Genomic DNA, 14,545 nt, shown 5'->3' on the forward strand with positions numbered 1-14,545 from the left:
CCTTCCCTTCATCCACTAGGCAGGTGACCTTATCATAGAAGGATATCAGATTAGTTAAACAGGACTTGCCCTTTGTGTACCCATGTTGACTGTGCCTGATGATTGCATTGTTCTTTAAATGCCTTTCAATAGTACCCAGTGTAATTTTCTCCATAATTTTTCCAGGAACTGAGGTTAGACTAACAGGTCTGTAGCTCCCTGGGTCTTCCCTCATGACCTTTTTGTAGATTAGAATAACGTTGGCTGGCTTCCAGTCAGCAGGGACCTCCCCAGACTCCCAAGACCTTTGGTAGATGACTGAGAGGGGTCCTACCATAACATCCAACAGCTCCTTCAGTACTCTGGGATGAATCTCAGATTGTCTCCACCAGTATCCCTACAAACTTGATCGTCAGCCTCATAAGACAGCTGCATTTCACCTTGTGTCCATTATGTATGCGGTATTCTCAGGCTTTACTGGCTGAACCTTCAGGAGGTTTCCCTACTTTGTCACCTTAAGCAGCTAACTTGGGCATGCAACTTAAAAGCCTTTTCTTCCTGCTCCTCCTGCATAGTCACTGGAAAGAGACAGACTCCTTTTGAAGGCCAGAGGAATAGCTTATCTTAGGCACTTGCAGTCATCTTCTAGAGGTACCAGAATTTCTCAGTTGTGTAGAAGCTTAGGAAGATCAGGCTTGTAACTTAGGGTGTGTTTCCATTGTCACTTCAACTGGGTAGAAGTGCAGGCGGCTGCTAAAATGGAGCAATCTAGCTTCCTTTTGTCATAGATCATAGAGCGATTCATAAATCATATTGCTCGGGGCCTTAGCCAGGTAGGTTGCAAAAAATCTTCAAGGATGGTGGGGGAGGGGGATGTGACACGTGACCAATTCGCCTCAGCCTCTTTTCCTATGTTATATTCTTCAGCCTCCTAACCATCTTAGTGGTTCTTTACTGGACTTCCAGGTTGTTGATGTGTTTCTTTTGTTGGACACCACGCTGAACACAGTACTCCTGATGTGGCCTCATAAGAGCTGAGTAGAGAGGAACAACCACTTTCCCTGACCTGCTGGTTATGCTGTAGCTAGTACAGCCCAGCGTGCATTTAACCTTCTTCATTGCTGCAAAGGCATGCTACTGACTCATCTTCAACTTGTCAACCAGGAACGCCAGATCCTTTTCTGGAGAGCTGCTGCCTAGGCAGTCCCCAGCCTGGAATGTTGCATGGTGCTGTCTTTGATTTTCATGAGGCTTCTGTCAGCCCATTCCTCCAGCTTGTCGTGGTCCCTCCAAACGGCAGTCCTGTTCTCCACTGTACCCATGTATCCCTCTAGCTGAACCCCACCAACCACCACAACCAGCTTTTCTGCCCTTGCTGTAATTTTTTTTTCTTTGGGAGGGGAGGTTGGTCCAACCCATCAGGTGGCTGTTTGAACATTAGTGTCTGTATAGGAAAGGGCAGCTACAAAGAGAATGGAGGCCCTCTCTTCACAAGGAGCCACATGGAGAAGACAAGGGGCAATGGGTACAAGTTGCACTGGGAGACGTTTCACCTTGATATAAGAAAGAAATTTTTTACAGTGAGAACAATCAATCACTGGAACAACCTCTCCAGAGACGTGGCAAAGTCCCCATCACTGGAGGTTTTCAAGACGCAATTGGAAAGGGTACTAGGTAATCTCATCTAGGCTCCCTTTCCCACAAAAGGTTGGACCAGATGATCTTTGGAGGCCCCCTCCAACCTGGGCTGTTCTGTGACTCTATGTTTGTATGAAAGGCTTAGGAAAAGGTAACCAAATATGGGCAAGTGGCTGTAGTAGAGTATGACTTTTCAGTGGTTTTGTTGTATTGAAGTAAATACGTTTTACCCTTGGATGCCTCCATTTTGGTGGTATGAATTTCCTTCTTTTGTGAACAGTTCTTCTAGCCATTCACAAATAATAGGATAAATAAGGACTAAAGACCTTTTTATCTGAGTTTAGCTGAGTTTGATTCTGCATAGATTGAGGGAGTCAAAGACAGCAAAAACTGTCTTATTCCCAAATGTAAGTTGATCTCACTCTGAATATAGGTAAAGAAGAAGCATTTTAAAAATACACACATAGAGTTTAAAAAATAGGCTTAAACAATGTCTCCGAAGCAGCAAAGAAAAAATACCCTTTCTTTTCTCAGAATGTTTTCCTTCTGCTGGCAAATCCACAAGATCCAGAAAGTCTGCGATACCGTCAGTACACATTGATAGTTCTAGTCCAAGTTAAGAGTTGGTATCTCATCACATTCTAGGTCAGACCAAGACGGTAATTTATCTTTGTGGAATAGTGTTTGTTAGTAAGAAAGAGGGGGAGAAAACAACCAAAAAACCCTCTGTGCATTCCATTGCATGAGGCTTATGTTTCTAATCAAATATAGCTGCTTTATGATGATCCTGCAGAAAAGTGGGATCTACCAGTTTGTTCTAACATCCTATTTCCTTTGTCCTGCTAGATTTTTATGTATTAAAGGCAAGCATGACCCTAAACCCTAGGTCAACTGCATGTGTCCTTGTTTCTGGATTTGGCTGTCGCATGTTTATAGCACTTAGGTCACCAACTTTTTACAAGCAGTAGGAGAAGAACTATCAAAGGTGGATTTTTTTAAAATTGTTATTAATAGATGCATGGTAGTGTGACTCTCTTGGAGTACTTAGAAGAGTTACAACTTACTTACAACTCTAAGCCCTTCAGGATTTGTGGACTGTATTTGTATTGTCTTTCGAATACAGTTACCAAAACATGTTTGATGCTAGTTTGCTTTTAATGATGGACTTTGAGTGAGCCTCAGAGTAAAACAAATATTGAAAAGCCTGAGTTCATGCTACTCATATGGTTGTGTCCTCAGTAACATACACTGTTTTGTCACCAGCAGCATCCCAATGCTACTATTGGACAGATAGGTTATCTAAGTCTTTCATAAAGAACCTGACTATTCTTGCAGCAAGGCAATGTGAGATTTGTGCACAGTTGAGTTCCAGAAATCTGTTTGGTTTTCGCTAGCATAGACATAGTTGTTGAACTGTTGTTCTTGAAGTCTTCTCTAGCAGAGACAAAAGTCATAGAAGAGAGACTGGTTAGTGCTTGTTTTCACCTGACGTCTAAGTGAATGAACGTAAGACATTTTTGTGGCTTGGAAGTAAGGACTCATAAAATGTCTGTAGAGGATTTGGGAGTACTGTGGGGAAGTATATATAATACTGAAAACAATCAGAAGATCAGAAAAATATCAGTGTCAGACTGGAAAACTTCCAAAGGAAAATAATGGGTTTTTGTAAAGCTCAAGATATACTGCAGCTTGTTTGCCTGATGTGGTTTATTTGTGGTTTTGGTGGATTTTTGGGTAGACAGTTTCTTTTAGCCAGAATCTGTAGCATTATTTTTTTTTTAAAAAGTATCAGCATTTAACATGCTATGTGGGTATAATTATGTCTTACTGAAGTTCTAAAATTCTGTTACTTTTTCCCAATATCCAGTTTTTCATGTTACCGTCTTTGATAGGATAACATTTATATTTGCAAGGAACTAATCTGTTGTTCTCATTCTGTCCTGCGGTTTTAAAACACAACTTTGGGGACAAATCCACTGCATAGGCTTTGGAGACAGCAAGAGCTGACAACTGTTTAGGTATGTTCTGAAGGGAATTGTGGGTTATTAACTTTGTTGAATTGTAATGCAGCTTCTCTGGGAATTTGTAAGGTGTTTTAAAACTGCTGTAGTATTCATTTTGCCTTCCTTTGTCTTCAACCTTGACAGTGATCCAGTTGCATGTATTTGCCATCTGCATTGGCGATCTCCGAGTGATGTAAAATTATGAGTTCATGATATTTGCTTCATGTGAATAATATTGGCCTGGATATTAAATAGGGGATCAACTGTTTGCTCATATGCTATGACTTCTAAAAATGACTTTGTTCTGGTCGTGTGTTTCTGTTTTGTTCTGTTCTGTGTAGTCGCCCGTTAATCATCTACTAGTTTGTTGCTAATTTAATAAAACATGCAAAGCAGACGGTAGTGATGAGTTTTGTGAATATTGGAGGTTTGTATTATGGAGGTTTTCCTGTAGATTGGAAATGTTTAAGTCTCCTGTGTGAAAGAGATCATTGTTAAGATATGGGGAATTTGTTAGCTATTTTGCAATTGGTCAAGAGGTATGTACTATTATTAAACATGTGGGCCCTGATTTTTCAACTGTGTGCCCTACTGTTCATATTTGAACACATTGGGAGGGAATAGTTGTATGCGGAAAACCTAACAATTTTATTATTTTAGTGGGAAGAGGAGAAACAATAACCTTTTTTTGTAGAATTAGTGCTAAACTTCGGCTTGTCCAAGATGGTGTAACTCAGGGATAAGTGATCCCTTTACTGTAGTGTATATGTAATGAGTTTGAGATGCTTGGATATGTTTAGGAATGACATTTGCTATTGTAATTTCATAACTAAGTGAAACACTGAGCTGAGCTGCAGTAGTATGTACATTTGGAGATACACAAGGAGATCTCAGGCTTAAGTTAATTCTAACTGGATTCTTATGTGACCTTTTAAGACTAGGTAATTCTTCCCCCTTTGCTTAGCAATTCACAAGTAGGGAAATCTTAGAGCTTCATTAGATGAGTTTTTGTAGTAGTTTAGTTGGAAGATACCGTCCCCGCAGGCAAGGCACATCAATGGAATATATAAGCGTTTGTGATCTATTTCAGTTAAAAATTAAACTTCCTGAAGGAGCTCAACAGAACTTACTTTGCTTTGACTTTCAAAGTAGGTGCTTTCACAGAATCAATTACTGGGTTTCACCTGAAGATGGTGACTTCTTAAACTGCTCCAAGCTGTCACCTGGCTAAGCTCTAAGTTGCTCAGTTAGCTTTGAAGAAGGAGATGCCGAATGCCTAAATGTCTGAATTGGTAATAATTGTTTGGATGTTGTTAGTTTGAGTTTAAAGTAAGACTAAGCTTGGTACTCTAAATGTAGTATTTTCTTAATATCCTTAACTTCTAAGGAATTTGTCTTCATTGACTTGTGGATTTAGGACACCGCAAAATAAGGTCTCCCAAAACAGGATTAGTGTTTAGGAAGACAGTTGAGGTGTATCATCAGTGTGCTGCTCATAAATTTAGGATCAGTCAATTCCATGCTGTAAAACACTTTGTGTATGCATCTTTGCTCTAGGAATGCTTATACTTAAGTCTAGCAGTCTAAGTGGAGGAGCCCTCATGGCTTGTTTCTGGTTTATATAGGTATTTCATTGAATCTTTCAGACTTAACATACTCCTAAAGAGGGACCATCTGAGCAACCCTTTCTGGTTTTGTGTAGAAACACTATATTTTTCTAGTTTAAAAAAAAAAAAAAGAAGCAAGTACTTTGTTTCTTTGGCATGCTTACAATTTTGTCCATCTGTTAGAGTGGCACAATGCCTGCTCACAATATGGTGTACCAGTTTCAACCAGGCACAGGTGCCAGCGAAAGATTGGTTTCATTTTCTGACATAAGATTTTTCTGGTGGGAAGCAGCGCCGTATTAGGGGAATGTGCTTTGTTAGACTGATTACTTCTGTTGGCATGTGTGTATCTCATAATAATAATTAGCACTTATGCAGTGCTTTACATTTTCAAATCACTGTTTAAAAAAAAAAAAAAAAAAGATTGAAGTCATTGCTGAATGACGGTCTTTTGTATCTATTTTTCCAGCCTAGTTTACTGAGATTTCTGCAGGTGGGGGCGGGGAGAGGGCAGGGGCAGGGGGGTGTTGTGTGTATTGACCCAGGAACAAGCACAAGAAAAAATGTTTCTTAATCTAAATTCTTTCTCTTTGAAGTTTAATCACTGATGAAATTTGGTAATACTACAATATGACTGTATTGACCTGAAAAGAAAACAAAGGAACAGAGATTATGGTTTTGGGGAGAAGATCTTGATCACAGAATGGTTGAGGTTAGAAGGGACCTCTGGAGGTCACCTGAGCTGACCTGCTCAAGCATGGTCACCTAGAGCCGGTTGTCCAGGACTGTGTCCAGACAACTTTTGAGTATCTCCAAGGATGGAGGCTTTACAACCTCTCTGGGCAACCTATGCCAGTGCTCGGTCACCCTCTCAGTAAAAAAGTGTTTGCTGATGTTCAGTTTGTGTTTCATTTTGTGTTTCAGTTTGTGTCCATTTTCTTTGGTCCTGTCATTGGGCACCACTGAAAAGACCTTGGCTCTGTCTTCTTTGCACCCTCCCTTCAGGTGTTTATGTACGTTGATGAGATCCCCCTTGCCCCTTCTCTTTTCCAGGCTGAACAGTCCCAGCTCTCTCAGCCTTTCCTCATAGGAGACATGCTCCAGTCCCTTCATCATCTTACTGTCCCTTTATTGGACTCACTCTAGTATGTCTATGTCTCTGTTGTACAGAGGAGCCCAGAACTGGACACAGTACTCCAGGTGTGGCCTCACCAGTGCTGAGTAGAGGAGAAGGATCCTCTCCCTTGGCCTGTTGGCAATACTTTCCCTAATGCAGCCCAGGATACCATTAGCTCTCTTTCCTGCAAGGGCACATTGCTGGCTCATGCTCAACTTGGTGTGCACCAGGACCCTCAGGTGCTTTTCTGCCAAGCTGCTTTCCAGCTGGGTGGCCCCCCAGCATGTACTGGTGCCTGGGGTTGTTCCTCCCCAGGTGCAGGATTTTGCAGTTCTCCTTGTTGAACTCGATGAGGTTCCTACCAGCCCATTTCTCCGGCCTGTCGAGGTCCCTCTGGATGGCAGCATGACCCTCTGGCGTATAAGTCACTCCTCCCAGTTTTGTGTCATCTGCAGTCTTGCTGAGGGTGCACTCTGCCCCATCATCCAGGTCATTAATGAAGATGTTGAACAGGATTGGACCCAGTATTGACCCCTGGGGTACACTGGCAGTTACTGACCTCCAATTAGACTTTGTGCTGCTGATCACCATCCTCTGGGCCTGGCCATTCACCCAGTTTTCAATCCACCTCACTGTCTGCACATCCAGCCTGTACATCAACAGCTTCTCTGAGGATCTTATGGGAGACTGCGTCAAGAGCCTTACTAAAGTCCAGGCCTTTGACACTGTCTCCCATAAGATACTCATTACAGGTCCCTCATTATTTCTCTTTTGCTGGGTGCTTTTGCCATCTTTGAGAGTCCATACTTAAGCTTAGCTACACTTGACATGCTGAGACATTTCTGGCATCTGAGACTTGGGACGTTCACAAGAAGACAAGTCTGTTTCTGCACAACTTTGAATGTGTGCCTATTGAATGACGTTCAGGTGTTTTTCACTAGACCATTTCTCCAGTTTGTCAATGGAATTCTGACTTCTCCTTAATGTGTTTCCTGGCCATTGCAGCCTGGCAGCACCTCTGGACTTAATCAGTATATTCCTTATTCCATCATCCAATTAAAAGTATCTATTAGAGCCAGATGAACGAAAGACTCAATCCAGAATGTATCTTTACATTTTCACAATGAGCTAGACTCTTAGTGTAGTTTTCCAGCTGTTATTTTTATCCATTCTATAATAATTACATGCAGCCCATATTTTTTCTGGCGTATTTCACGCTGTCTCCGGTGGTATTTTCATGCCTTCATGAAGTCAAGGTATAGGATGTTTACAGGTTTGCTTTCATCAGGAATGCCCTTTTTTTTCTCCTGTCCAAGTCAGAAATTATACTTAGTTTGATATAAATGGCTAAAATATGTCTTTGGCAATTAATTAATCATATCCTTTTATATTTTAGAGGGTCACCTAGAAAATTTTTCGTCTTAAGTGTGTTTTTTTCTGGGTAATTTTGGCCAGTCAGCTTAGCTTTGTTTCTTTAGCTTATCCTCTTGTGTCTCTTTTCCTCTTTAAAAGTAGGCATGTAGGTATTGTTTTGTTTTATTTCAAGCTTCTGGATTCTCATGTGTTTTTTATGATTTCTCAGGGGTAGCAGTTGAGATTACTCTGGGTTGTATAGCACCTGTTGGAGTAAGTTTAATGAATCGTAATTTAAAACATTAACTTCTATAAATTCAGTGGCTTGTAGTTCACTATTTTTGCTTTTGTTCTTGCGCCCTTTCTGCTGGTTGTGCTTGCCATCTGATTGTAGCTGACCTCTTTGTGAAAAAATGAAGCAAAAAGTCACAGAACACTTCTGTTTTCTTGGCATTGTCCATTTTCTTTCCCACTGAGTATTGGAATAACTCCTTCCTTGCTGCTCTTCTTACCAATATATCTATGGAATTGTGGGGTTTGTTCTTTACATACATACCTTTTCTCATTTTGTGATGTGACCTTTCTGAGTTTGTTTCTGTATGAGTGTGCTGCTGTTGTACTTGATAATTTCACCTAGTTCCTTTTTTTCTATTACTTCTTACGTTTCGAATCATCAAAGCATTTGTGAATCGCCAGCTGGTCTCTTACTATATATACTTCCCACTATCTTCCATGTTAAGATAGTTTGTATTTGTGTACTGAATACTGCTTCTCTGAGAAGTGCTTAGTTGTCCTGACTTCTTTCCGCCAGAATTTGATTCTGGGAAGCAGAAATCTCTCAGTTGAAGAAAGTATGCTTCAGTAAACTCAATGAAGTCCATTGACTTTGTTCACTGTTCTCCTTTTTACCCTTACAACCAGACTGACTGGTTGTCATTTTGTGAACATAGTCAATTACTTTGCCTTCCATCTTTGCATTTTGTCAACTAGTTTATTTCTACATTAAAAAAAAAAAAAACAACAAAAAAACCAAACCAAAAGTGAATTTCAAGAACTGGCTGAACAGTCTGTTGTGTTGCAGAGTCTGAAGAGTTGAAGAGCTCCTTCAAGGGATACATTTAGGACAGATTCGTTTTATTCTTAGCAATATTCTTAGAATGAATTTTGAAGCCCCTTCCTCCATGAATTGCAACCCTCAGTTGTTGTTCTGTATAATTGATGTGAGTTGGAGTTTCCTCATTGCATTTTTTTTTTAGTTGTAATGTTTCTTTAGTTTAGTCATTATGTATTTTGTATTTCCACGTTTTGTTTTGGTATTGTTGAGATGTGTATGACTTCTTTCCTTCAGAAGGCTTTCTTTTAACTTTATAACATCTGTACCTCAGATGTTAAGTCTTACCTCACCTGTGAGGACACAATTTGGAGTGGAGGGAGAAGAAACAAATGCCTAGGTATTGCAATGATGAATCTCAAACATCTTAATATTCATTCTGTTGAAGCTTTAAGTCTTAGGTAAGAAAGGAGTGCTAGAAGCAACTTCAAAAACTGTTCTTCCACGTATTTTTATGAAAACTTCTGCTCTCTGCCACAAAAGAAGTAGTCTGCTTCAAAATGAGAGAGGAGGCCAATGTCAGCAGATCCTTTTCACACTTGTTATGGTTTATATCTGACCCAATAACATCTGAGCTCGTATACTAGTTTCCCTTTATAATCAGCGAAGAGAGCGAGCTACTTCTCTGAAAGGTGGACAACTGCATTTAATTAGGTAACTTAATCCCTAAAGGTGTCCCCTTCTCTCAACCAGTTAGAAAGGAAGTCTAGTATACTAGCTTAGGTGTAGGTGCGTACTTCTGGTGAAATTAATCTTAATTCTGCCATTTACCCTTTCCATAGACCATTATTGCAGTTCTGTTTAAGTACTGAGGTCAAACCTGCATTAGCAGTAGGGAAGAACTGCTCTAGAGATCAAGGAAAGTAAGAAAGGGATTCAGTCAATGAATGTAGAGTTCAACTTTGTTTTTTCACGTGCCAAGTCAAAGATTGATTCTTGTGATGCCTGTAGAGCCCATGTTGCTTGAATCAAGAAACTGCCTCTGAATGAGCTGAGTGCTTCCCTCTGTTGCTTGCACCTGTGAAGTAGAGGTTGTGACAGATACGTTTTTATGTGAAGTACCCATGTACTCTGTGTGTGATACTACCTTGGCTGAAGTAGGGCTTATTGTTATATTAATCTCAGAAATGTCTGCTTGTAGTACCCAAAATCAGCTACATGGTGCTGTCTTTAAAGACTCTTTCTTTGAGTAGAAGCTGTAGTTACTCTTGATCTCTTAACCCCAGAGTTCCTCACCCTGCTGTAAAACTGCTTCCTGAGTGCAAGAACTAACTGCTTCTCTGCTCAGATGCTGAAATTTTTGAGCTCCATGGCATTCCATTGCAGTGCTAATGAAATGACACGAGGTACTTGCTAAATGCAGCAGCCCTGGAGAAGCAGCTCATTGTGCCTTTGTAGCTTAGACTACAGTTAAAACAGTTTGCATGTGTGACACTTCGTGTGTGACACTTCGTGTGTAACCATTAGAAAGAATTTCTTGTTCTTGTGGTAGCTTGGAAGAGAGTGGACAGTAATGATAGAGCTCTAGCTAAGGATGATAAATGTGTCTAAATATTGGGAATTAACCTTTGCAGATGATGAATTGTGGAAACTATGTGAAGCTTCTGCCATTCTAATTAGTCTGGCTAAAATGTCTAGCAAACAGGGAGATTTCTAATGTCTCTCAGAATAGAAAATGACTGCAATAAAGGGACAAATGCCAGCATATTGCAGGAGATGCCCTGTGCTTTTTAAGTCTGTGTATCCAGATCTTGACTGACAGAAAAGATTGTGAGATTAAAAGCTGTATGTTTTTAAAATTCTAATTTTAATTTAGATTTCTAACTTCACCTTTAAATGTATAAACCTAATGTCATGGCATGCTTTATTTTGACAGATAAGGAAGGACATAATTTTTCTATGTTCTGGGTGCTGGTGAGTGTTATCCTAGGTGCAGTAGCCATGCTGTGCAAAGAACAAGGAATTACAATACTGGTAAGCATCCTCTTATTGACTGAATTTTGACCTCATCATCTGTCAGATGCAGTTGTAAAGCCTACAAAGATGAATCTTCTCCGCAGCTAATCGCATGCACACCTTTTTGTTCTTTTCAGAAAACCAGTTAATGTTGACAAAAAGCAGTATTCTAGTAGATTTGTCTTGATTGTATCCCTGCCAATCTGTTGGAATTCTTCATTTTATCTTTTGTAAGCAGGTTGCATATACCTGTTAATTTCTTGCAAAATTTGAAAGATTTACAGTGTTAGTTTCAACGTGTATCATGTTCGTTGGCCTTGTTTTTGAATGTAATTGTTGAGATAGCAGGTCTACAAACCTCATGTTGAAGGCTTATGAACAAAGACATAACTGGAGGAGAGCATTCTTAAAAGCTCCACCCTCCTGCTTTTGTGAACAGTGTAATTAGAAGTAAGGCCGTTGTTTATGCATTTCTAATACTGAATCTCTTCCTTCTTTCCCTTATTTAAGGATCTGTCTATGCAAACAGCTATAGCTACTGTTCATGTTCATTGTGCTCTTGCTTTTTATTACTTCAGTGAAGACATTCTGGTTTGGGTGACCAAATCAGCCACCTGAAATGCTACATCTGTGATTTTTATCTTTTATATAGCCATATATCTTTATAAATAAATCCAATTTGTAGCTTTAACTGACATAGATAAAGCGACAGAATCAGAAGAATTCTTTGCAGCAAGGACCCTCTTGTCCTTACTAAAAAAAAAAAGGGAGAAGAAATTACAGAAAACTTGTTTCTTTAGGACATTATTTTTGGGTAGATGTTTGTAGAGTGATGTATTTTTAAAAGGTGTCTGTAAGGAAAACACAAAGAATTCTCTTAAAACCTGGTGTGATCATTTCCTTTAGTGGTATGAAGTAATTATTTGAGGCAGCAGACACAGAATTGTTATTGGATCCGGGTTTTTTATTTGTCTGCTGTTGCATTGCTAGGACAATTATATTTATTGTTGTGCTGAGGGGCACAGGTCAGAGGGATGAAGGGATAAATCACACATTAAAAAGATTGCTTGTAGGCTGAATGTATTTTTCAGCAGGATTCTTGCCTTCCTATCTCCATGCAAGTGAGCCAAAAGCCTTTTAACTGCCAGGTGGCCTTTCTACGTGGAACCACGCCACTCTCTAACCTTTCTTCTGTCTTCTCCCTTTGACTGTTAGAAAGAGACTTGTGGCCTCCCAGTGTCCTAGCTCTTTGCCTCACCTGGAACTATTTTTACTGTCTTTTTTCCGTTTAGTCTTTAGAACATTGAGGTAATTTCCAAAGTTATTAGGATATAGGCTAAATATTCAAGGATTGTCATGGTTGGTGATTGCTGAAACATTGAAGGGAAAATGTTAAAGTTGGATTTTGCTGGTCACCTCAACAGAATTACCCCTGGATATATTTTGGTTGCTTGCTTGGGGGTAGTATGTGCAAGTGTAGTCCTGCAAAGCACTGAATATGCTCTAGTTTTATGTGTAGTGGCTGATGTCACAGAACTTTGATTATTTTTTTTTTTCAGCAACTTCCACTGTGTATATTGGTGAAGAAGAAAAGCAAGCCTGATACCTCTGTTAAATCTTTGTGAGCCTTTGTTTGCTGCGACAATTTATGTACCCTTTAAAAATAGTATTTCTGAAACCTGACAGTCAAAAGAGACCATACTGCACAGCAAAAAATAAGTCGAAGGCTTAAAGAAACTCCACCTTACTGACAGAAGCCTTACCTTTTGACTGCAGCATTTACGCTGCAGAACATTTAGGAAAGGAGGAGAGCAGAATACTGTTGTGACTTTGCATGTGGGGTCTAGCTTGCTGGTACATGGTATTCCCCGAAGGGTTATTCCATGTAGCAGGAGAATCCCCGTTACAGTAACATGATATTCTACTCATCTGAGCTCAGGTTCTCAATTTACCATTCTGCCATCATTACTACTAACGTATCTTTCTACTTGTTTGGAATCAGTGTTATGATGTACAACAACTCATGGTAGAAGTGGAATTTAAGATGCATTTAAAAAAAAAATACTTGTGGTTAGCTGCTCCATTTTATGCTCTTATTTTTCTCTTGGTTGCTCAGGGTTTGAATGCAGTGTTTGATGCACTGGTGATTAACAAGCTAAATGTTTTGGAGCTTATTCAAAAGTTGCTACATAAGGACAAGTCATTGGAGGTGAGTCCTCAGAAGTTTTGTTCGTTCTGGCCATTCAGATAGTCATGTACTAAAAGACAAAGATGCAACTTCTGACAGTTTTGTTGTTGTTGAGAATTTAAAAAAAAAAATAGAAGTCTTTTCAGTCAGCCTAGTAAGGCAATGTGCTATGACATCTTTGCAGCAACATCAGCAGTAATGGAATAGCATTAGAATTGCATTGGATAGTGAAATTTATTCCATGCTTCTCTCAACAGTGTGTTAAAAATATGGTGTGGAAGACCTGACTGCTTGATGCCACAAGTTCTCCAGTAGCTATACACGTGAAATGGTTGTTTAACGCAGTTTGATCAGAGAGAGAGATATTTATTCAGATTCTCAAATGAGATAGTTAGACATTTTTACAAGTACGTTAAAAAAATATTATGTCTACTTTGCCAATCCCACTAAAGTATTACACTGTTTTTTTCAGAATACAAATTATCAAACAGGAGACAGTTCCTAGTAGCTTGGGAGTTTAAAAGAAAAAATATGTAAGCAGTGGTAGTCGCTAAGGATCGAATTTCTGACTTTTGTTGATATCACTTTATCTAGTATTGGCTCAAGTGGAATCTGGCACCTAGTATTTGCACTGGCAAGCAAACCACAGAAACAGTCAGCCTCAGGTGAATGACTGACAGCCAAATAGACCAACAGCCTACTAGAACATCACTGCTGTTCAACAGCTAAATCATTTGCCTCTCCAATCCAAGGTTCAGCAAGGCAAAGGAATATTCATTGTACATTGCACTGATTGGTGATTTCACTGCAGAGAAGTCTTGCTCACGTTTCTGAGTAGCACAAGTCTTAATGGGGCTTTTTCGTGCCTTCGCAAAGAATGAAGTGAGGAGCTTCGGGGCGAAATCATTAAAAGTGGAATCTCTAGAACTGAAACAGTAGATTTAACCAAGAATGGCTAAGTGAGGGGTGCAAGAGTATTTCAGGCAGCAAATAGGAATGCTGGAGAATTTTGTTGTATAATGAAAGTGATGTCAACTAGCATAGGACAAGGAAAGAGTCTAGAGCAGTAGGGGACTAAAGCAAAGCTGGTTCAGAGTTAAAGTGATGGAAATAAATAGTAATAAGGAGGACCCTGGGAACTACTGACCAGTCAGTCTCACATCAGTGCCTTTGAAGATCATGGAAGAGGTCCTCGTGGAAATTATGTCAAAATGTATGAAAGACGGGGAGGTGATTAGAGACAGCCAACATGGCTTCGCCAAGGGCAGATTGTGCCTGACTAATCTGGTGGCCTTCTACAATGGAGTGATGGCATCAGTGTACAAAAGAGCTACTGATGTCATCTACCTGGATTTCTGTAAGGCCTTTGATATGGTCCCCCACAACATTCTTGCTGCTAAAATGGAGAGAGATGGGTTTGACTGATGGACTGTTAGATGGATAAGGAATTGGCTGGATGGCTGCATCCAAAGAATTACAGTCAAAAGCTCAATGTCCAAGTGGAAACCATAATGAGTGGTGTCCCTCAAGGCTCCATACTTGGACCAATACTATTTAATATCTTCATCAATGACATAGATAGTGGAATTGAGT

General features: G+C 39.8%; 1 protein-coding gene across 1 annotated transcript in view; it reads left to right on the plus strand.

Annotated features, from left to right (window-relative positions):
• Positions 1-14,545, plus strand: part of TMTC4 (transmembrane and tetratricopeptide repeat containing 4) — a 54,938-nt gene that overhangs the window by 14,929 nt on the left and 25,464 nt on the right. Inside the window, exons 5-6 of the mRNA XM_009288274.2 lie at positions 10,685-10,782; positions 12,881-12,973. Of these exons, the coding sequence (XP_009286549.1) occupies positions 10,685-10,782; positions 12,881-12,973 (191 nt within the window). The remainder of the gene's footprint in view (positions 1-10,684; positions 10,783-12,880; positions 12,974-14,545) is intronic.

Source organism: Aptenodytes forsteri, unplaced genomic scaffold, assembly GCF_000699145.1.
Source record: "Aptenodytes forsteri isolate BGI_AS27 unplaced genomic scaffold, ASM69914v1 Scaffold123, whole genome shotgun sequence".
Classification (NCBI taxonomy): domain Eukaryota; kingdom Metazoa; phylum Chordata; class Aves; order Sphenisciformes; family Spheniscidae; genus Aptenodytes; species Aptenodytes forsteri.